Here is a 22,556-nt window from a genome sequence, read left to right on the forward strand (position 1 = left end):
AAAGGGCATCTCTCGGGGCTCCTTGGTGAGAACTGCAGCTTCCTCGGCTTGGCCCAGATCTCACTGTCTCGTCCTTCCCCAGGGTCAGGGCTACCATGAGAGTCCATGCCTGTGGCCAGCAGGGGGCCATGCTGGAAGGCGGACTTGGCCCAAGCACATGTTAGAAGCTGAAAGGGATGAAATCTCTGCAGGGCTGCGCGGGGGCTTGTGCTGCAGGGAGGGAGGGGCTGGCAATGAGAAATACCAAGATGGGCCACGTCACCAGCCTTGAGGGAGCTCAGAGGCTCAGAGGCATCGAGCACCAGCTGGGAACTGAGGCGCCTCGGGGAGAGGAGGGCAAAGCCCGTCACACGAGCAGGTGGTCAGCAAGGTCAGGGAAAGACCCTCGTGGCCTGACTCGAGCCCAAGAGTCTGGGCGAACTCGGCGAGTATGCAGCAAGCCCAAGAGGTGGGGGGCAGAGGTTTGCTCTGGGGGCTCCTATCTTGTTTTCTCACTGGCCTCGTGAAGAATTCTCTGTTTCAGAAAGACCCCAGATGGGCCCGATTAGCCGGGGCCAAGGCTAGCACGGCATCCGGGTGCTGGGGACCAATGACAACCCCCGAATCATGCCGACTCCTTCTCAGTCCCCTCAGAGGGAACCGCACGGGACGTGACAAGGAGACCTGTCAGCACCAAGCCGGAACACAGCGGTGAGCAGACTGACACACAGCATGCAGGGAGCGAGCGTGGAAGTGGGCGAGGGCGCCCGAGAACCAACCTGCAGCTCTCGGCCCGCTTTGCATTCTCTAACTCCTGAATCTGCCGCTCAGCCACCTGGAGCTGCTGCCTGAGCTTCTCCATTCCCAATTGACCTTCGGAACTGGCCTTCCAGAGCCCATCGAGCTGCAAGAGCTTCTGCTGGGTGGCCTCCAGCTGTGCCGTGGCATTGGCCAGGGCCTGGGCTTGCTGACTACACACGGCCCGCAACCCGTCCAGGTGCTTTACCTTCGTCTCCACCTCCTGCAGCTTGTTCAGGGCGTCCTCCATCTCCACCAGGTGCTGGTCCTCGATCTGCTCAAGCTTGGCCCATGCGGCCTCCAGGCTGTTCTTCTGCTCCTGGGCCGTCCTGAACAGCCGTGACCTGAGCGTCTTCAGCTCGGATGCGTGTGCTGCACGCTCAGCCGCCTGCTGGGCCTTCAGGCTCTCCACCTCCTGCTGGTACTCGAACTGTAGCCTCTCGATCTGCATCTTGAGCTCGGCCAGCTCGGCCGCCTCGGCGCCCACGCCCTGGCTCACGGATGCCTTCGGCTCGCCCATGGCCTGTTGGTGCGGGGTGATGGCCGTCTCCAGCTTGGACTTCCTCAGGGCTATCATGTCCGCATTCTCCTTGTTGGCATGGTCCAGCTTGGTCCTCAGGCACTCGTTCTCCTTGGCGAGCTTCTCAGAGGCCACCTGCAGGGACTTCACCTCCTTCTGGTGGGAAAACAAAATTTCCATGAACTTAAAACAGGAAGGAAAAGAAGCAGAAATAGAAATTTTTCTTTTCCAAACTGACTCTTTGCTTCTTCTTGTTTTAAGGAAAAGCTTCTAAAAAATGGGGTTCTAAAGGATTTGATTTGTGCTGCTCGACTGAAAATCAAAGCTGAGGCAAAGGCATAGACCCGAATGTCAGAACGAGAGAAAAACGCTCATCAAGAGCAGCCTCCAGCCCCAAGGAGCAGAGATGTGTCAGCCGGGCCCTGCCAGGTGCATGACCCCAGGTATCCCTGTCTGATTCGGAGTCTCCAGCAGAAGTGGTCCCGGCGGGGTCGGCCAGGCCGCCCCGCATCCTTGCCTGCACCCTGCAAGCCTCCGGGACCTGCCCGGGCTTTACCTCCAGGTCGCCTTTGGTGATGGACTCCTCCTCGACTCGGAACCGGAGGTCTTCCACTTTCCTGTGGGGGAGAGGGAGACGTTGTGAGGGGCGTCACTGCTGCCCCCCATGAGGGCCACCATCTTGTAGATGCGCCTGACCCAGCCCCCGGCTCCACACACAGGAGGGCTGAGAGAGTCGGGGAGGGCCAGAGCGAGAGTACAGCAGGCAGGGCGTTTGTCTTGCACGTGGCCGACCCGGGTTCAATTCCCAGCATACCACTATGGACCCCGGAGCAATGCCTGGAGTAATTCCTGAGTGGCGAGGCAGGAGTAACCCCTGAGCATCGCTGGGTTGACCCAAAAAGAAAAAAAAGAAAGTCAGCGAGTCCCCTCAGCTTCGAGCACTGGGTGGGACCCACAGGCTACAGGAGGAAGCTAGGCCGAGCCAACGCCAGGTACAGTATCATATCAACCCTTTCTGCCTCGCAGCTAACAGAGGTGGTTAAAAACTGACCCGCGGCACCTGCCAGTCCCTCCCAGCCAGCACCTGTCTCCACATTGGGACAACAACTGAGTCCCTGGGGGAGAAGCTGCCAATGACTCGGGGGCGGAGGGCGGGGGGAGGGGCTCCCAGTGACTGTCGAGTCGGCATGTGGAGCTGAGGGGCTGAGCCAGGCACTGGCAGTGCCCCTGGGCACCACACTGCTGGGAGCCCATCTGAAAAGGCGGTCTCGGACAGCACCCCGTGTCCATCTGTCTGCAGCCAGGCCTCAGCCCCGCATCCGTCTGTCTGCAGCCTGGCCTGAGCCCCATGTCTGTCTGTCTGCACCCCGGCCTGAGCACCACGTCCGTCTGTCTGCAGCCTAGCCTGAGCCCTGTCTGTCTGCTGTCGTGCCCCATGAGTACTGTGGGTTTCCTCCCGCCTGGGACTTAACCACAGGGACTCCCACAGGGCCCCACTGGGTTAGGACAGTTCCTTGCCACCCAGCACAGGCCTCCTGAATACCAGGCCAGGTGGACACAGCAGGGAGGGCCGGGGGTGGCTTGGCTCCACTGAGCTCCCCCCCCAGCCCTCCCGGTGAGGCCGCGCTCAGGACTGGGCACCCGTTGGTTTCTGGTTCTCACAGCCCTGGAAGGCCAGGAGTGCCCCACCCGAGGGAGCCCCTAGCTCCGGGCACAGCCTCACCTCTTCTCCTCCTCCAGCTGGTTCAGCAGCTCCACCTTCTCCCAGTCGGTCGCTTCCAGCATGGCCCGCAGCTCGTCGTTCTTGGCCTCCAGCTCCAGGACGTGCTGTAGAGGCAACGGCGCGTGAGTGGCCTCGCCCGCCCCCAACAGCCCTCTGTGGGCTGGCATCGCCACCTGTCACCACGGCAAGCTGAATGCATCTCCCACCTAAGCTACGGCGTTTCTGGAAGGCCAGAGGGGAACCACATCACGCAAGCACCGGCGCGGACAACTCGGCACTCCCTAAACCCCCACAGGGCGAGCAGAAGGCGCATGCGATCAAACCACGCGCCGGACGCCACCGCAACGATGGCAGACGGGGACCCACGGCCTCTGCCTGCACCGCCTGCACCAAGCTCGGGCCCAGCCTCTACCGCTGGCGTCTCTCGGCCCCGGCACTGCCGTCTGCACAGACGTCACCTGGTCGTGCCCGTTCTGGCCAGGGCCAGCACCTGCTCTTTCTCCCCCATGTGGCTCGTGGCCTTGGCCACCTCCGCCCGCTCCAGGTCCCGCTCGGCCAGCAGCTTCTCAATGTGCCTCTGCTTCTCCTTCAGCGCCTCCTGGAGGGCGGTGGTGCCAGAGATCTTTTGGGCGTAGCAGGAGGAGGTTTCCGGCAACTCCAAAGGAAAAAGAGACGTGAAGGGGATGGGGCCGGCCGACACGGGCATGCTCGCGGTGATCCTCGGCAAAGCACATGGAGCAGTGCTGCATCCTTGCATATGGGGCAGCGACTCTCAGCAGAAACATCTTGAAACCTTCCCGAAGATCCTTGGACGGGACCTGGAATCCACTGACCTCGGGCCTCGTGGGAATCCAGAGACTCTTCTGCAGAGCCCGAGGCAGCCCCCTCCACAGCCTGCTCTGGCCTGAGCTTCCTTAAGGATGAGCCCTTGGCTTGAGCTTGAGGCCAGCTCCAGCATCTTCAACCTTGCAGGTCCGTCAGGGTCTCCCTGGGCAGCCTGTCCCTTCTCTCTTCCTCTTCCTTCCAGCTCACCTCGCTCTCCTGGGCACCCGCCCCATGCCTGAATAGCAGTAACCAGAGACTCTTGTCTCTGGGAATGGCCCCGTGCCCCCGGGGGTCACTGGGTGTGACCCTATAAAAGACCCCTGTGCCATCTGCCTTCGAAAATGGGGGATGAGAGGCTAGAATGATAAAGTTGCGGGAAAGGCGCTGGCCTTGCACGCCGCTGACCCGAGCTGGATAACAGGTACCCACCCCATTGGGTCCCGAGCCCACCAGGAGTGACTCCTGGGTGCAGAGTCCAGAGTAAGTCCTGAGTATTGCTGGGGCATAGCCAAAGTCCAGGAAATAAAAAAAGGAAAAAGTGGTGGGTGAGAATGTGTGAGGGCTCACGCCCAGCGAGCAGGACAGCAAGGGCAGCTCAGGGAAAGACCAAGCACAAAGGGAAGGAGAGAAGAGGCAAAGACAGTGAGGAGGGGAGGGGAGTGGGCTGAAGGGCTGCGGGGACCGGGGGTCCTATCCGTTCTATCCTGGGCTCGTGGTCACTCATGTTGCTCTGCAGACCCAGATCCCTCTCTGCACAACGGCCCCTGCAGGAGGGGACAAGGCGGGACCTGATCTTCATTCTTCGGGCACATGGTGGCGGGGGCTGCAGCGGCGATGGCCAGGACTTCCGCTCCTTCTGCCCGGCCATCCCTGTTCCATCGCCCTGCTGCGGTCCAGCCGCAGGTTCTCTTGCCGCTTTCCCGCATCATCTGAGCTGCTGCCAAACGCCTCCTGACCGACGGGCCAAGCAAGGCCCAGGCTGTCCACTGCTGCTTTGCCTGCTGGGAGCTCTCGAGCCACCTGGTTCTGTCCGGAGAGCGGGATCATCCTTGCCTGTGCGTAAGGACCTGGCCGTGATTTCCCGATACACTTAAAGTATATCTGGTCCGATTAAATGCCCTCCCCAGGGCCAAAGAGTCTGTTGGGGGGGGTGGGGGAAGGTGCTTGCAGAGGTTCAAGATCCAGCACCATCAGGTGTGACCCCACCCCCCAAGCAGAGGGCCAGGAATAAGCCCTGAGCACCCCTGGGTGTGTCCCCAAAACCAAATAATAACTAAAATTTCTAGGAGCACACGAGCTCTCGGGCCAGCCATGTGCAGTGCTCTCGGGAACTGCAGTCAACTCGGATTTCAAGGGGTGGCTGGTAAGAGCTTGCCAGCCTTGGGGGTCTAACACCAAGACCCGGGCTCAACCCCCCTCCACCGGGAGCAGCCCCCAAGCACCACGCCTGGAGTCCCTGAGCACTGCCAGGTGAACCCCAAAGAGCAAAAATAAAAACTAAGAAAGGCGGGCGGAGGTGTTCCCTGAGCCTCCTGGCCTGAGCGGGTGGGGCAGGCCAGAAGCACGCGCTTCCTGGGCCCTGAGGAAACCAGCACAGGAGCGATGGGCTTCTTTCAGCCAACTATGGAGACGAGACTGTGAGGTTCAGGCCCCGGAGCAGGGAGAAAGCAGCACCCCTAGCATGGGGGGAGGCGCGTGCTGAGGGGCTGGCAAGTTCGGGGCCACGAGCTGAACTCAGGATGCTGATGCCAAAGCCTCTGCCCTGCGCGTGGTTTGTGAGGCCCCAGGCTCCATCCCAGCAAGGCCAGGCCTTCTGTGGGAGCCTGGTACCTCAGAACAGCAACTCAGCCAACAGACAAACAGGGAGGCCTCCATAGGGCACGCACGGACCCATGTGCATGTATGTATGCGTGCATGTATGTTCCAGTGGGCATATCTACACGCACCTGTGTGCATGCGCGCGTTGTGTTTATGCATGTATGTGCCTGTGTGTGTATACCCATAAGCCTGTGTATATACGGTATGCACTATGTGTACATGTATGAGTGACTGTGTGTATGAACGCTTGTGTGTGCACTTATGGAATTATGTTGTCGAGGTATACTTCCGTGAAGTCACACAGAATCTTTCTATATTCCTGTCATAGATGCTAACGGTGATGTTCAGTTTAGGAGTGAGCTCCACCCTGCATAAAGATATGCAAGGCAGAGGCCAAAGAGCTGGAGAGCGAAGCCCCAGCGCTGCCCAGGGTCAATCCCGGAGGCCCGGCAGGAATAATCCCGAGCACAGAGGTGGGAGAAAGCCCTGAGCTCTGCCAAGTGTGACCCCAAAACAGAACAAAACAAGATAGCGGTGGGGGGGCTGGAGATACGTCTCAGGCGAAGGGCTCTTGCTTGGAGGTGGGAGGCACCGGCAAAACCCCAGCACTGCAAACGGCCCCTTGAAGCACTGTAGGGTATAGCCCACAGTCAAGCAGAAAAACAAAACCAAATTCCACAAATGGGCTGGTTCGCGAGGGAAGGAGAGGGGCTTCTGAGTCTGCTCTCCTCCTAAATGGTGAGGCGAAGGGAAGGAGGAGTCGGACGTGAGGATGCACGTGGGGCAGGGAAACCTGGTGGTGGTCGAGCAAGACAGGACTGGCCCCAGGCCTGTGCCCACGGCGCGTGGCCTCCTGGCTCCCGTTCCCGTGTCATCTGTTTTGTATCTTCTGTTGCACACACACTCACTCCCTCCTCTTCCGCATCGAGGGTCAATAGCACGGAGCAGAGGCGGCGGCAGGAAGCGCAGCCCCCAGCAAAGCCAGCCCCCCGGGACACCCTCTCCATCGTGGGCCCGTTTCCCTGTGGACAATATCTCAGGGCACCCTTGCATATTCAGACACACTTTAGTGTTTATGACTCAGATAGACGTGAGGGGAGAAGCCACGAGGCCCCAGCTTTGAATTGCGGCACCGCAATGGACAGAAGTCGAGGCCACTCTGCATGTGGACAGCGGTGCAGAGGGACAGGAGGGAGCAGGGAGAGACGGAGAGAGCAAAGAAGCAAGATGAAGGGCCAAGCGTTCCCCAGAGTCTCTGGGCCCTGCTCTGACACTCAGGCACCCCTTCAGCTACCCCACTTCATCCCTAAGGTGGCCTGAGGCCAGAGAGGAGCCCTGAGCACCCCAGGAAAGGCCCATCCCTGCTCCTGTCACTGGTGGTGGCTGAGAAGCCACTCGCCTGCCACCCGGAGCTGCTCAGCCCACGTGCTCCTGCTCCGCCTCTCGCCCCTGGGGCTGTGGGATTCTGTGGGGGCCCGAGCTCCCCGCAGTGGTGGGGGGCTGCTTACTAGTCCCGTGCGGCCGGGTCTGCTGCTCTCGAATGAGGCCCCGGAGCTGACGGAGCTGAGCGAGGAGGCCGAAGGGCTGCGCTTCAGGCTGGCGGGGGTGGTGGCCATCACATGCCTCACGGTGGCCACCTTGCCCTTGGCCGGCGTCGTGGACGGGAAGCCGATCTTGGTGACTTTGTGAATGGGAGCAAACAAGCCATACTTGGGCTGACACTGGAAGTACCTGCGGACAACGAGGAGGGGGGGACAAAAACACCTTCGGCAAGAGACACAAGCGCCGACCCAGAAGTCCACTGAGTCCCACAGTCTCACACCCCCACAAACGAACATGCTCCCACAGCCCCACATGCCCACACACTCACACCCCAACAAACACATTCACACACGCACCCCAAACAACACTCCCACACTCTCACACTCCCACCCCAACAAACACACTCACACTCACACCCCAACAAACATCATACCCTCCACCAGCCCACACTCACACACACTCACAACCTAACATACACACACACCCCAGCCAACACTCCCACACATAAACACCACAACCAACACACACTTACACTCACACCCCAACCAACACTCCCACACTTCCACACTCTCACAGCCCAACAAACACACTCACACCCCAACCAACACTCCCATACTCTCACACTCCCACCCCATCAAACACACACACTCACACCCCAACAGACACTCCCACATGTCCACAGCCCCACACTCACACACACTCACTCCCCAGAAACACACATACTCACACCCAAACCAACACACACTCACACTCACACCCCACCGACACTCCCACACCCACACACACTCACACCCCAACCAACACTTCCACACACCCACAGCCCCACAGTAACACACACGCACACCCCAACCAACACTTGCACGCTCTCAAACCAACACTGACACGCTCTCATTCCCCCACAAACACGCTCACACCCCCACCAACACTCTCATGCCCACGACCCCACCAACACTCTCACAGCCCCACACTCACACGCTCACATACACACTCCCTCATACATTCACACCCACACTCGCTCGCATGCCGCCCACCCCCACCACGCAAATCAAGGGCGATTCCAAGCAGCCTCCCCGGCATCTGAAGGGTGACAGCAGGCCCGGGGGGTTCCTGCGGCCCAAGCACAGCTGCATATGGGGGCCCCAGGCTGTAACCACATCCCTGCAAGGTACCCGAGTGCCACCGGAAGTGGCCCCGCCTAAGAACCAAGTGAAGTGGCCTGCAGTCCCCTCAGCGCCTCCCGGGCACCGTGCATGGCCCCAGGCTGTCTAGGGGGACAGGGGGACCCACCTCGTTCCGGCCACGGCACCATCGTTCTTGCCCAGTGGCTTGTCCAGCTCTACGCCGCACCAATTCCCCTTGGCGAAGTCTGTCTCCCCGAGGAAGCGCACCACACGGGCCTCCATGCCTCCCACCTGCTGGAGGGATGGAGGGACGTGGGTCAGGCACCCTGGACTGCGCACAGCGCCCCCACCCCCGCAAACGAACATTCTGGCTTCAGAGTCGGGATTTCCTGAAGAAACCCCAAAGGTCAAAGTGCCATTTCCCCCCGCAACGCCTACAGGGTGAGCAGACGCTGCTGCTCAGTGTCCATGCAAGGCAGCGGCATTCACACCCACTCGCTGTCACTGGTGGCCTGGCTGACCACACCCCCGGGAATCTCTGACCCAGGCCAGCCACCTGGTGTGGCGAGGGGGTCGCTGCCCCTTGGGTGTGGGAGCGGAGCACTGGCAACCCCACCGCTGGAGAACAATTAAGCCAGAAACCAGCTAAAGGAAAATGACTGTTCTCGTATCTTAGCAGAGTTCGATCTTCCAGTTCTCCTTCACTATGCCTTGGCTTGACGCTTGGCTCCCGGGACACAGAGCAAAACAGAATCACAGCGCTGGACACTGACAGGAATGCTGACAAACAGGGCTGGAGCACCGGGGGAAGGGCACTGGCTTTGTGTGCGACCACCCTGTGACGCCCCAAGCAAAAACATCGAAAACCAGAGAAATAGAACCGATTTCCAACTTTGTTCATTGGTTTGTTTTTGAGTCACATTCAGAGTGCTCAGGGCTTACTCTTGGCTTGGTGCTCACGGATCACTCCGGGATGTGCTTGGGGGACTGTACATGGGACCAAGATTTAAACCCCGGGTCAGAGGCGTGCAAAGCATGACCCCTCCCCACGGCATGACCCCTCCACCCTGTTTTGGCTAAACTGGTAAAACTGGCAGCATCCCCGCACGCATCCATCACGCTGGAAACTGCAGGACCAGGCGTCCCGGCTACTCCTGCTTCCACCCAAACCGCGAGTCTGGAGGAACTGATGAACCAGACAGGCGAATGGACAGCCACCCGCGACCGCTGCCCTCGGCACTCACCAGCACCTGGTCCCCGAGCTTCAGCTCCCGCTCCCCTTTCTTGAGGGAGCCAGCCTCAGAGAGGTTGGAGATGGACTCGCTGGCCGTCCTGGTCAGGCTGCTGATGTGAGGGGTGGCCGGTGACTCCTTCGCGGGGGACTGGGGCACCTTCGTGGTGCCGGCAAGGGCCGGGGAGGCCGACAGGGGCGGTGTGGCCCAGGCGGCAGGCGCTGGCCGCCGGCAGTTGGTCTCATCGTAGGCCTGCAAGCTCCTACTCAGCTTGGACGGCCGGGTGAAGATGCCCTTCAGCGGCTCGCACTGGAAGTAGCGCACACCCGCCACCGAGCCGTCGTTCTTGCCGATGGGCTCGTCCAAGACGATCCCGGCCCACTGACCAGGGGCAAACTGGGTCTCCCCGAGGAACTGGATGAATCCAGGCTTGTTCCCGTTCACCCAGACTCGTTCCCCGACCTGGAAGTCGCCCACAAACTCCTCCTGCATCTCCGAGGAGGGGGCGCTGGGGTTTTTCTCCCCAGGCACGGTCATCTCAACGGGAGCAGCCGCTGGAACAGCAGAAAGGGTCAAAAGGGTCAGAAGGGACAGGAAGGGCCTGTGCAGGTGCAGTTAAAGTGTGGTTGGGGGAGAGGGACACCCAGCAGTGCTCGTGGCTACTCCCAGCCAATGACGGGGGCTGCTTGTGGCGAAGCCTGGCCGGGCCAGCCGTGAAGCGGACGTGCTCACCTACCGCAGCATCCCAGGCCGCAGTCATACTTTGGGCAGCTCAGGGAAATCTTTGGATACACCCCGTGATACTACGGACCAAGCCAGGTGAAAGCTCGAACCCAGTGTCTTATTTCTGCTGTGTCCACTGGCCCATCTTCTTTTTCTTTTGGGCGGGGAGCAACCCAGCCAATGCTCAGGGCCTATTTCTGGTTCTCCGTTCAGGGTTACTCATGGTGAGGTTGAGGGTGGAGAGTCACATGGGGTGCCAGTTGCCCTCCCCGCTGTACTGTGGCTTTGGCCGGCAATGAGGCCCTCTAGTCCAGGTGAGTCCACCTCCCTAAGCCTGTCCCCAAGCCCGGGCCAGGGAGCTAGCAGTTAGAAGGGAGCGGGTTGGTCGCCTCAGCTGTCACCGGTTGCCGTGACACTAAACTCACAGAACGTGACACTCGTGTGTGAGAGCTGTCCCCAGAGCCACGGACGTGTCTACAGCTCAGGGAGCCCTTCCCGGGCGAGGACTCGGGATGGGGTTCCCGGGTGGGAATGAGTCTCCGTTGGCCTGGGCTGAGCGCACTTACCGGCCGAGGGTGTCTTCAGGGCCCAGCTCCCATGCTTGAGGATCTTGGTGGGGGCCTTCAGCCCGCTGGGCCTCAGCAGACTCATGGTCAGGCGGTCAGACGCTGCCGCGGCCACTACCAGGCCCCGACCATCGAGCCCACTTTGGGGCCTTCTGAGGCACACTCGTTCTCAGGACTAAATCTCTGAAGAGCAGAGGAGAGAGTCTGTCTCAGGCGAGCGACCACAGCAGCTTCCGGAGCCCAGACAGCTGCCAGTCTGGCACTCGCCACCCCGAGTGCGACCCCCAGTCTCCCGCACAGCCCCCTGAGCCCACCAAGTGCCATTCCTGCGCAAAAACTCAATCCAAAACAGACAAACAAACAACTGCCGATTCGGGGCCAGAGAGCAGAGGGGACAGGTACTTGCCCTGCAGGCAGCTGACCCTCACGCCCTCCCTGCCATCACTCCCACCACCAAACACATTCAGGAGCCAGAAATCATCCCTGAGCACCGCGAGTGTCTCTGACCACCTCCCCGTCCAGACACTGACGAGCCGGCAGGCGACTCAGCAGTGATGGCTGGTCTTGTGTGTGCGTGTGTGCGTATGTACATGTATGAGAGGCCCGGGGTTACACGTAGAAGCTAAGGCAAGCAACAGGCACACTTTTTTCTATGGGCTGAGAACTGCCAGGGAAAAGGACCCAGCAAGACTGCGCCATGGGTGGCTGGAGAGCGATAGCACACTGGGAAAGGCATTTGCCTTGCACGCGGCTGACCCAGGTTCGATTCCCAGCATCCCATATGGTCCTCTAAGCACTGCCAGGAGTGATTCCCGAGTGCAAACCCAGGAGTAAACACTGTGCATCACCAGGTGTGACCCAAAAAGAAAAAAAAAATTGAGCCAAAGGGGAGCGAAGGAGTTTTCGGCGTTTCCTTCATTCCTTGTGACGTTGCCCAGGTTGGATAACCACAAGCCAGTATTAACTCCATTTCTTAACCCACAGAACTGAGGCAGACAGGTAGATGGGGGAAGCGTCCCCATGGCGATGGAACTCCGAGAAAGTCAACAAAAGCTTCATGGCCACCAAAAGACTACCTGAGTGCACGGGACCCAAGGTCTTGTCAAAATTAACCCACATTATGAGGCCCAGAGCAGGCTGGACCCCCCGAGGGAATAGGAACAAAGGGCAGGAAAGGAATTTCTAAGAGGACCATGGACCACTCAACTCTACCCCCTTGGCAACCACCCTAGCAACGGACTCTAGGTAGCTAGAAACTCCCACCTGTGGCAGCCTGGGGAAATCCCTAGATTGCCACCTTGAACCAAGGGAGGGCGCTCATGTGTGCCCGAGCCCAGGTACTGCTCTTGCCTATGAAGTCCGTCATGTCACGGGCTTCTCCCCTCCTGAGGTGTGGACTTTCAGACCGAATGTAACCTAGCAACATAATATGTTCAGTGGCTATCTGCACCTCTGGAGAAGCCGCACTCTCTCTCGAGCGTGTTACTCCCTCCCTCCTTCCCCTTCCTAAAGGCCTCCAAATAAAATGTTTCTGCTTCATGCTCATCTCCTGAAATGCTTTTCTGCGAGGAGGACAAAGGCCCTGGGGCCTGAGGAGGTCGAGGATCGACTCCCTTTCCCTGAAAATGGAAACCCCTCACTCCGGCCCAAGACCCCGGGAAGGCCTAGTGGGCGTCATGGGGCTGGCGGGGCTCATTGCACTCAGCAGTGCCAGCGCTCCAGCCAGTCCCGGGGGAGTGATATCTTCTCCTCTGCTTCTCATCAGCCCCCCATGAGGGCCCACTGACTTCAGAGTCATTCCATATTTCAATAGAGAAGTCCGCAAGGGGCAGAGAGGCAGGAGAGTGGGGAGGGCACTTGCCTTATATCCAGTTGTCCTGGGCTCGATCTCCGGCAGCACAGGGACGTTAGCTGGCCAGGGTCACCCCTGGGCACAGCCAGGTATGGCCACCCCACCCCACCCTGCCCCCACCCCACCCAAAAATATATATATAACTAGTAAAAAAACTTAAACTAACTAAAGATTAAAAACTATCATACACTAAAGAACTGTTAGAGAAAAAAGCCGCCCGCACGCGGGCAGAAAGCCCAGAGACTCAGATTCACCTGTGTCACACTGCACTCGCAGCTTCAGTACTGAGCTCTGCCAAACAGGCTCGTGCCAGTCTCGTGGAGAGACTGAAAATGGCAGTTGGAGTCTAGAATTTTCTGAGGTAGAACTAGAATTCAGCAAGGAGGAGGGCATCATGGGCCATTCTTAAAGGGGCAGGCGCCACCCTTCGTGATGTCAGTGTCTGGCTGAGGCTCCGGAGGGCTGCCCTGCAGACGTCAGCACTACATGGCCAACGAGCCTCTGGTCCAAGCGGGGCCCAGTTCTGGATCCCCGGGCCCTGTGAAAGTGGTTTCAGAAAACTTTTGACAAATGTTTGTCAGTTACAGATCTCCAACTGAGGTCATTCAGCATCCCCCGAGTGGGACGTGGACCCAGTGACCCTGCCCAGGGCCCTCCTCAGGAGCCGGGCCAGGAAATCTGTGAGCCGCGGGGGGGGGGGGGGGGGGTCAGGGGGGGCAGAGCGAAAGGGCAGAGGCCCTGAGCTCGACCCTGACAGCCCTGCTCTCTGTGACCCCAGTGCTGTGAGCAACACCGGCCGCACCGTGGTCAGGGTGTGGCCCAGCCCACTAAGGCCTGAGAGCTGTACAGAGGAGTATGGCCTGGCCTGCTCCGGATGGGAGCACAAGCTGAATGAGTGCGGGTCCCCTTGAGGATGAGTGAGCGGGAACCGGGGAGTGGGGGGGAGGGGGGGAGGGCGGAGTGACCTAACCTGGGGGCTGAGGACGGGACATCTGATGGTGCTCAGGGCTGACTCTGATCCAGTCATGGGAGCTCATCCTGGCAGGACCTGGGTGGGGAGGGACGTACAGGGTGGGGTGGGGTCAGCCACAGCCAAGGCAGGCTCCTTGGCCCTGGGCTACCCTTCCAGGCAAGGATACCTACTTTCTTTCTTTCCTTTTGTTTTTTGGGACACTCGGCAGTGCTCAGGGTTACTCCTGGGTCTGCACTCGGGAATCACTCCTGGCGGTGCTCTGGGGACCTATGGGGTCAGCCATGCAGCAGGCAAGCGCCAAGTCTTCATGTCAAGGTGCCCACGAAACACAGTGTGCAACAAGGGACTCTGCAGAGAACGTCAGGGCCGGCAAACGCTACTTGGAAATCAATCAATTCTGAAAAAACACAAAAAGATGCAAAAGGAGGGGCTGGAGTGAGAGCACAGTGGGGAGGGGTTTGCCTTGCTCACGGCTGACCAAGATTTGATCACCAGTCCTGAGCACTGCCAGGAGTAATTCCTGAGTGCCACGTCCGGCGCTGCGGGGCCGAGCCAGGGGAGGGCCGTCAGGGTGAAATCAGCACTCGAGTCACACAGGGTTCGTCACTCAGGAGATGGCATGAATGCGTGCGTTTATTCAGAGCATAAGTACAGACTTAAGTATGTTTCCACAGCCCACCCAAAAGAAGGAAAGGGGATGGGACGTGGGAAAGTGGATGGGACAATGAGCAGAGCCATGCACTGTTGGTCAGCCACCTGGTGACCCTTTCGGCATAATGCTATTGGTCAGAACGACCTGCTTTGATATAGCTTTGACATATCTGCAAAGATTGTGCTCTTCCTCATACATCATTTACAAATCATTTACGAGGGTGCATTTTCCCCAAACTGAAACCTCCTGTACTGGGAAGTTGCCCAGCTTTGAGCAGGACAAAGGGGGAATGAAAAATCAAGCATTCTTTTACTTGGTCAGTAGGCAACACTGAGCATCACTGAGTGTGACCCAAAAAGCCAAAAAAAAAAAAGAGAAAAAAACAGCGCAAAAGAAAATGTGTTTGAGCCTCACTGTCTCCCTGAGACTTGAGCACTCAATGCTGTGTGTGAGCCTAGTAGAGTCTCCGGCCTGAACAAGCCCCCACCCCCCCACCCCCATGCTCCTGTGTTTGGACCCTGACCCTAAATCCTGTGATGGGACCACGTGTGTCCATGACAAAGACGCTAGCAGGCTCACGCCCTGGAACGTCCCTGCTTCACACAGGCGTGGCACACGGGTCCTGGCCTGCTAGTGGCCGGCAGTGATTCAGCAGGAAGCAGAAGTGTGAGCCTGAACGTGGGTCAAGTCCGTTCCTTCAGCTTGGAGGGGAGGAATGTACAAGAGGGGGTTTTGAGCACTGCCTCACAAGCAGGAGGTCCTGAATCCAAGCCCCCGGGGTCAACCGTGCACCTGGCACAAAGCTGGCACAAACCCGGCAGCTCTGCTGTCCCAGCACCACGCAGGAAGGGGGGTGACCCCAGGGGGAGGGCCACCGAGAAAGGAGGGGGACACCACAGAAAGGAGGAGTGAACACAGGGCAGGAGTTGAGGGCTGCAGGGCCAGGAGCACCGGCAGAGAGCAGCCCTGGGGAGCAGGAGGACACGCGGGCGCCCTTGTCACTGGCCACTCGAGGCAGTCGCACAAGCCGTGTGCAGACCCACGAGGCTGACAGGACGCCAGGGACGGGGAAACCCCAGCAAGGATTTTTCTTTAAGTTTTGGGCCTTGGGGCCAGAAGTCTAGTATAGCGGGGAGGGCATTTGCCTTGCACACAACTGACCCGGGTTCAATCCCGGCATCCCATAGGGACCCCCAAGCACGTCCAGGAGTAAGTCCTGAGTGCAGAGCCAAGAGTGACCCCGGAGCACATCCAGGTGTGACCCAAAAACAAAACTACAGCAGAGCAAGCCGAAGGGCACGGAAGCTCCGAGCCACGGAAACGCCGAGGTTGGTGCCAACTCGCCCCCGCCCCCTGCCAGGTCAGGCCTGCCTGCGATCAAGGTGCCCGAGTGTCTCCAGACAGGATCTGCCTCAGTGGCTCTGTGCATTATCTCAGCCTATCACCCAGCTCGACTGGGATTGACTCTGGTTATATCCTTGACTGGTTATCTTGGGCATCTCAGGGGCCAGCCGCCAATCTCCGTCCTCCCACCTGGCCAGGGCGGGATCAGGTGTCAGCAGCTGGGCCCTGAACACCCCCACCTGCCCGTCCAAACACAACGCGAGCCCAAAGGCCAGGCTCGCCCCCAACTCGTAGGATCCGACCAAGCTAGGGTCCCCGGAGAGCACTGGGCCCGAGGATGGGTCCCAGAGATCCCCAAATCTCCCTTGATCGACGGCCCGGCCCAGCAATCTGCATCAACCACTGGGCCCAAGCTCTTTGCTTTCCTTCTGCTTGCTCAACGAAACACAGGGCATCACACCTGTGTTTGGAGGGGAGGAATTCCAAACATTTTTTTTTTTTTTGCTTTTTGGGTCACACCTGGCGATGCACAAGGGTTATTCCTGGCTCTGCACTCACAGGGTTTACTCCTGGTTCAGCACTCAGGAGTTACTCCTGGCTCTGCACTCAGGAGTTACTCCTGGCATTGCTAAGGGGAACATATGGATGCTGGGACTCGAACCCGGGTTGGCCACGTGAAAGGCAAACGTCCTACCCCTGTGCTATCTCTCCAGCCCTGGAACTCCGAACTTTATATAGAAAACAATGTATTTCACAATGCCTTTTCAGCCATTCTGATTGTTGGTGGGTAAATTCTAAGCAATCATGGTGCATCTTTTGTCAAAATAATGAATGTAATCAATGTAGAGAAGAGTTAATTAGAAATGATTTGCCTCATAGGCATTGGGTGGGTGGGAGGTGGGGTATATTGGGGTTCTTGGTGGTGAAAAATGAGTACTGGTGAAGGTTGAAGAAAACGGTGTTTGATCACTGTATGACTGAGACTTAAATCTGAAAGCTTTGCAACTTTTCCCACAGTGATTCAATAAATAAATATAAGAAGAAAGAAAGAAAGAAAGAAAGAAAGGAAGCAAGAAAGAAAGAAAGAAAGAAAGAAAGCAAGAAAGAAAGAAAGAAAGAAAGAAAATTATGGAAAAAAAAGTAAGGTGGAGTGTAGGATAACACTGTTCTGTCCCTCCTGCACAACCTCAGGAATAGTTGATAGTTTATTGGACTGAGGAAAAGAGAAAAACACCTTAAGAGGTATCTTGCCCTTGAGCAGTCAGGAAGGGCTTTCTTATGTTGATATGGCTACCTGACTGGGTGGAGTGTCAGCCCAGACTAGAAGGGAGCTGGAGAATGAAAGAGCAGGGCTGAAAGATGGACTACTAAGAGACTAGCAAGGAGAACTTGTGCTTGAGAGAATCTAGGCCCACCATAACATAAATTTCTTCTATGGGATAAACTTCCTTGTAATAAACTGCTACAAAAATCAACCAGTCTTGCCCTCATCTCTTCCTTCATCTGGCCTTGGCCAACAGCCATCCCGATGCAGGCCACACACAGTGGCTCTAGGGCACTGAACACAGGCGGTGAGATAGAGCCGTCCAGAGAGCCCACGAACACACAACCTTCTGCGTGCGTAGTTTTTGACAGTGGAGTTCATGCCCAATTCAATCAGCTAATCAGTGGCTGAATAAATAGCAGTACTCCTACATAAAAACACAAACAAACAAACAAAAAACACTGTACCTGTGAGGCGAGTTCATCAGCAGCCTGATGGCGCCTCCACACTTGCAGATACCCCCAAATTGCTGTTGTGCCTTTGGCCAGACCCCAAAAACTTGGGGCAAAGTTTACCAAGAAAGTAAACGGTCAAAAGTTAGGTATGCGGGAAACACACCCACAAATCACCTCCGGCTCAGCTAGATCATTGGAGGCATGGCCTCTCTGGTTCCTGATTGAACTGTTAATGGCCATGATCCCAGAGACTCAGAAACAAATCTCGAAACCCAGTGGCTTTTGGCAGAAATGCGTCTGGTCCCTGCTGTGCTGGGCCCACGGTTTCATGCCTTGGCCTGTTTCCTCTGGTGGCCCGGTGGCCGCCATCCTCCCGAGGCCACTGGACAGTCAGGCTTGGGACCTCAGTGACAAAACTTGTTGGGCCTCACAGGATGGTGGTGGAGCAAGTCCTGTCCTCCCCGTCCCCAAGAGACCCCAAGTCATTGTCCACAGACGGCCTTTCTGGTTCCTGATCAAGCTGCTTAATGACCATGATCCCAGAGACTCAGGAGCAATTCTCAGGAACCCAGCAGGTTTTGGCAGAAATCCCTCCAGATTTAAGTGTTCAAATTTCGGAATTTCAAAATTGTGCGGCCAGTACTGCAGCCATGAAACATCATGTGTTATTCATAACCAGAAATAGGAAACAAATTGTCTCCTGTTGCCTTTTCAGCAGATCTGAGTGTTGGGGCAAAATCTCAAATAATAATGGTGGGTCTGGTGTCAAAATATTGAATGTCATCAAAGTAGAGAGAGAGTAATGTGGAAATCATCTGCCCCACTGGTAAGGGGAGGGTGTGGGATGGGGATATACTGAGGTTGTTTGGGGTAGAGTATGGGCACTGGTGAAGGTACGGGTGTTTCATTGTATGACCGAAACTTAGACCTGAAAGCTTTGTAACTGCTCTCATGGTGATTCAATAAATAAAATCATAAAAAGTGAAAAAAAAAGTAACATGGAGTTCATGCACAATTCAATCAGCTAATCAGTGGCTGGATAAATAGCAGAACTCCTACATAAAAAGAGAGAGAGAGAGAGAGAGAGAAATCCAGAAAAACGCGGCAAATCTGTACCCCAAGCACACTTCTCCCCAAACGACCCGTTTTCCCCCACCCGAGATAAATCTGACATGCTATGGGTCATATCCTCCTGCCACTGACCCCCAAAACCCGACCTTCTCCCACCATGGGAACTGATGGCACAAACTCCACCTTTGTGTCACGCCGTACATGACACATTTGTCACTAGCACCTGATGACTCATTTCAGAACCTCAACAGAAGTCACAAAGATGGGGAGCACTGCTCGGGGAGCACCATGCAGGGGCTTCTCAGACCTTCCTTCTACCTCTGTCCCCCGCCTGTTCTGGGGAAGATGCATAGACAAATGGCCGGGGGTTGAGAACAGAGGAACCAAGCTGGGAGGAAGCGGGTGCTTGTGTTTTGTTTTCTCTGGTGGCCTCTAACTACGGTTCCTCTTAAGAGACAAAGAAGGCCACAAATAAGCAAACACTCTGACCTCAGTTACCACCCAACCCTGATTGAACGCCAAGATCTGCTCTAAATGAACTTTGAAAGGGCAAGCTAAATATCTTTCAGGGAAGCCAATAACCTTGGGGGTTATCTGCTCTGGTACTAAAAATGGGGGGAAAAAGTCTGTTTTGTATTTCTTGAAAATGTCAGCTTGACTCAAAGGCAGTTCTACTTCATCCCGCGGTACAAATGCTTCCTCCCAGCTAGAGCTTTGGCTCACGTCTGTCCAGCGTCTTCTGGACAGGGAAACACCAGCCCTGGGAGCTGTGGCGTGATGGGACACTGGCACACAGGAAACACCTCAATTTGGGTCATTTTCCCCCTTTAGGACACTGAGGACCCCTTGTTCCCCTCGGGCAGCACCGCACACCGTTCTATGAGGAAGTTACATAAAAATCAGTCTGTGTGTGTGTGGGGGGGGGGGTCGGACACAAGCAGCAGACTCCGTCCTGTGACTGCTGGAAGATCCCTCATATTCACACGAGGAAGCCTCAGAGATGGACCTTGGTGACGGCGCCGGGGCCCTTGGCAATCTCCACCCGGGCGGGGCGAGCCCCCCAGCACCTTGAGCCCAATCTGACTGCTCACATGACGCACGCCAGGGTGCCCAAGTTCTGGGGTCCCTCGAGCAGACTACCCGGAGTGCGGGCCCCTGAGAGCAGCTCAGGTGAGCTGAGCCGTGACTTCCCCCCACACCCCCGGGATGCAGGCTCGGGGGCCATCGTGGCTCAGGGCGGGAGAGAAGACAAGAATGCAGCATCCACAGGGGGATGTGGGGCCCTTGGTTCCGAACTGTCTCGGGTCTGTCTGTTGGGATGACTCCACCCCACCCGCGCAGGACCAGGAGTGACCGTGGGTGTGATCGAGACAGCCCCTACCCTCAGCTGTGGTGACCAAGCCGCTTCCTCAACGCTTCTGCACTGCTGACTGGGAAAAGAAGGGGCAGAGAGGCCTCTCCAAGACCTGCAATGACTCGTATGGAAGGTGAACCCCGAGTCCTGTCACCACACAGGGCCGGGCAGGCCCCTGTCCTGTCACCACACAGGGGCAGGCAGGCCCATGTCCTGTCACCACACAAGGGCATGCAAGCACCTCCCTGCTCAATGACTGGGGTGGGGAGAGACCATCGGGGGAGCCCAGGAAAGTTCTGGATTCCACAGGCCGAAGCCCAGAGACATGGGCAAATCCACAGGGAGCTGGGTGACAGCAGCCCAGAACCCAAGCGAGGCCCGGGTTCTTTCTCTTAAGGTGCTGCTGAGACCAACATGCTGAGGGGGAAAGGTGCCCGGAAATCTGGCGATGCACCTGCGTTCTCGAAAGGTCGTGTCTTGAGACCAGCAGCAGCAGTACCACAAATCAACTCACATGCCCACGAAAGCAGGGAAACGCGGTCGCATCTCAAACACACCTGCACAAGCTTCCAATGGCAGAGGGCGCAGAGGGCGCAGACAGGCACCAGGATCAATGGGGCAATGCACAGGTTCCGGCTGACTCCCTGGCTTGGCACTGGGGGTGACACCTGGCAGGGATTGGGGGCCCGTATAGGGTGCTTGGGAATGAACCCGGGTCTACCAGGGGCAAGGCAAGTGCCCTACCCACCTTACTATCTCTCTGGCCCTGGTACGCTGTTTTTAGAAGATATTATCAAGCTGATGTGTTTCCCCCTTGCATCTTCCCCTTCATTCGGGTATTTATTTTCCCTTTCCCTCCCTTTCTCGCTGAGGCTGAGGGTCGCACCCTGTAGGTGGTGCTTACTCACGTCGGGGGGGGGGGGGGGTCTCACTCGGCCTGCAAGAACTCCAGCCATGCTCAATTTTCCCTATATCCAGCGGCTGGGAAGAAGGAGGGAGGGACCGGGAGTGCAGACGATGACTGGCAAAGGACCTGACACCAGGAGAGGGCCTGGCACCACCTTTCCCCGGGCGCGCACAGCCCGCCTGCCGCCTGGCCCCAGGCCCCAGTCACCTCAAAGGTGGCCAAGATGACCTTGGCCTTCTTGCTGAGCACAGCGCCCACAGCGTTGAAGTTGCGGTCTCGGATCTCGGCGTAGAGCTCCTTGGCTGAGTCCAGCGGCAGCTTCTTGGCCTCTGTGGGCAGGTCCTGCATATCACCCTGCCTCTTCAGGACGAATTTCTCGGGTGGCAGCTTTACATGACCTGCACGGGAGGGGACACCCCAAGCGAGACTCCAGAGACTTCCTGTCAGGGGAGAGCACTGGGCTTTGAGTCACTAGATGCACACCTGCGTAGGACACTCACGCTTTTCACGCACGGCTTCCCTGGCCTGGTCTGCGGGACGCCTCCTGCCACTGCCAGCCTTAACCAAACTCAGAATGGGGCCACCCGAGGAAACATGCCCCAGGGCGGCCCACTGTCTGTCCTGCTGGCGCGTGCAAGTGCATGCCGTCTATACCGCCATTTCAACAAGCCAAGTGGAGCCCAGGATGGGGCAGGAGTGATAGCACAGCAGGGAGGGTGTTTGCCTTGCACGGGGCAGACCCAGGTTCGATTCCCAGCATCCCATATGCCCTCCTGAGCACTGCCAGGAGTAACTCCTGAGTGCAGCACCAGGAGTTACCCCTGTGCATTGCCAAGTGTGACCCCTGTCACTGTCCTCCCATTGTTCATCGATTTTGCTCAAGCGGGTCCAGTAACGTCTCCATTTTGAGACTTGTTACTTTGTTTGCCATATAGAACACGTCATGGGTAGCTTGCCAGGCTTTGCCATGCAGGGAAGACACTCTCCGAAAAAGAAAAAGAAAATGAAAAAGAAAAAAAAAAAAACAAGATCCCAGGAATCATCTCAGCATGGAAGTGTGCTTGAGGGCAGGAGACAGCTCCGACGGCATCTTTCCTTTCTGTTTCCTTTCTCTGATTTTTGGGCCAAACCTGTCAGTGCTCAAGGCTTATTCCTGGCTCTGTGCTCTGGGCTAATTCTTGGCAGTGACTGGGGGAACCATATGCGGTCCTGGGGACCAAACTCACCCTAACTGCTGCACTGCCTCTAGCTCCAAGTTGGTTCCTTTCAAAAAATCATCTCCTCCACTTTCAACACAAATCCCGACGTGTCTACACACAATCAGCTCCACTGCTGTGGGTCCAGAGAGACGGGTCATCGGGGGCAGCGCACGCTCAAGTCCAGCTGTCTGTTCCTCTGAGAACTGCCCCGTGTGGGCCCTGAGCACTGTGGGGTGGGTGCTGAGAATCATAAAGCAACAAGAAGAACTCCTGCCTCAGAGAATGTGGGGAGAGAAAGTAACCGACGGAAGAAAAAGACTTCTCGGATGCTTTCCAAATCCTAAGCCCCTCGGAACAGCCCGGGCACCAGCGTCTGGAGACAGCACGCCATGGTGGCCGCGGGACCCGGGGCCTGAGCACATGCTGAGATACACGAGGTCGGCAAGACCTCGCATTCCAGCTCAAAGCAGAGGGGCAGCCGCTGGCCCAGGCAGCCTGCACGCAGCTCCTGCACGGGCCTGCCATCGCCCTCGGTCCAGCCACGGGCGCAGAGCTGGGGGGTTATGGGGAAGCCCAATTTCTCCTTGTTTTTCAGATTTCTCTTAATGGTTTCTTTTTGGGGGGGTCACACCCAGCAA

The 22,556-nt window shown here is 57.4% G+C and overlaps 1 protein-coding gene across 1 annotated transcript in view; it reads right to left on the minus strand.

The window, feature by feature from the left end:
• The window catches only part of LOC130024572 (CAP-Gly domain-containing linker protein 1-like), a 40,365-nt gene extending 29,433 nt beyond the window's left edge, over window positions 1-10,932 (minus strand). The window contains exons 1-2 of the mRNA XM_056115287.1: window positions 10,848-10,932; window positions 9,565-10,112 (exon numbers count right to left, since the gene is read on the minus strand). Coding sequence (XP_055971262.1) covers window positions 9,565-10,112; window positions 10,848-10,932 — 633 coding nt within the window. The remainder of the gene's footprint in view (window positions 1-9,564; window positions 10,113-10,847) is intronic.
• Between the last annotated feature and the right edge of the window lie 11,624 nt (window positions 10,933-22,556).

Source organism: Sorex fumeus, unplaced genomic scaffold (assembly GCF_029834395.1).
Source record: "Sorex fumeus unplaced genomic scaffold, SorFum_2.1 ptg000029l, whole genome shotgun sequence".
NCBI classification, from domain to species: domain Eukaryota; kingdom Metazoa; phylum Chordata; class Mammalia; order Eulipotyphla; family Soricidae; genus Sorex; species Sorex fumeus.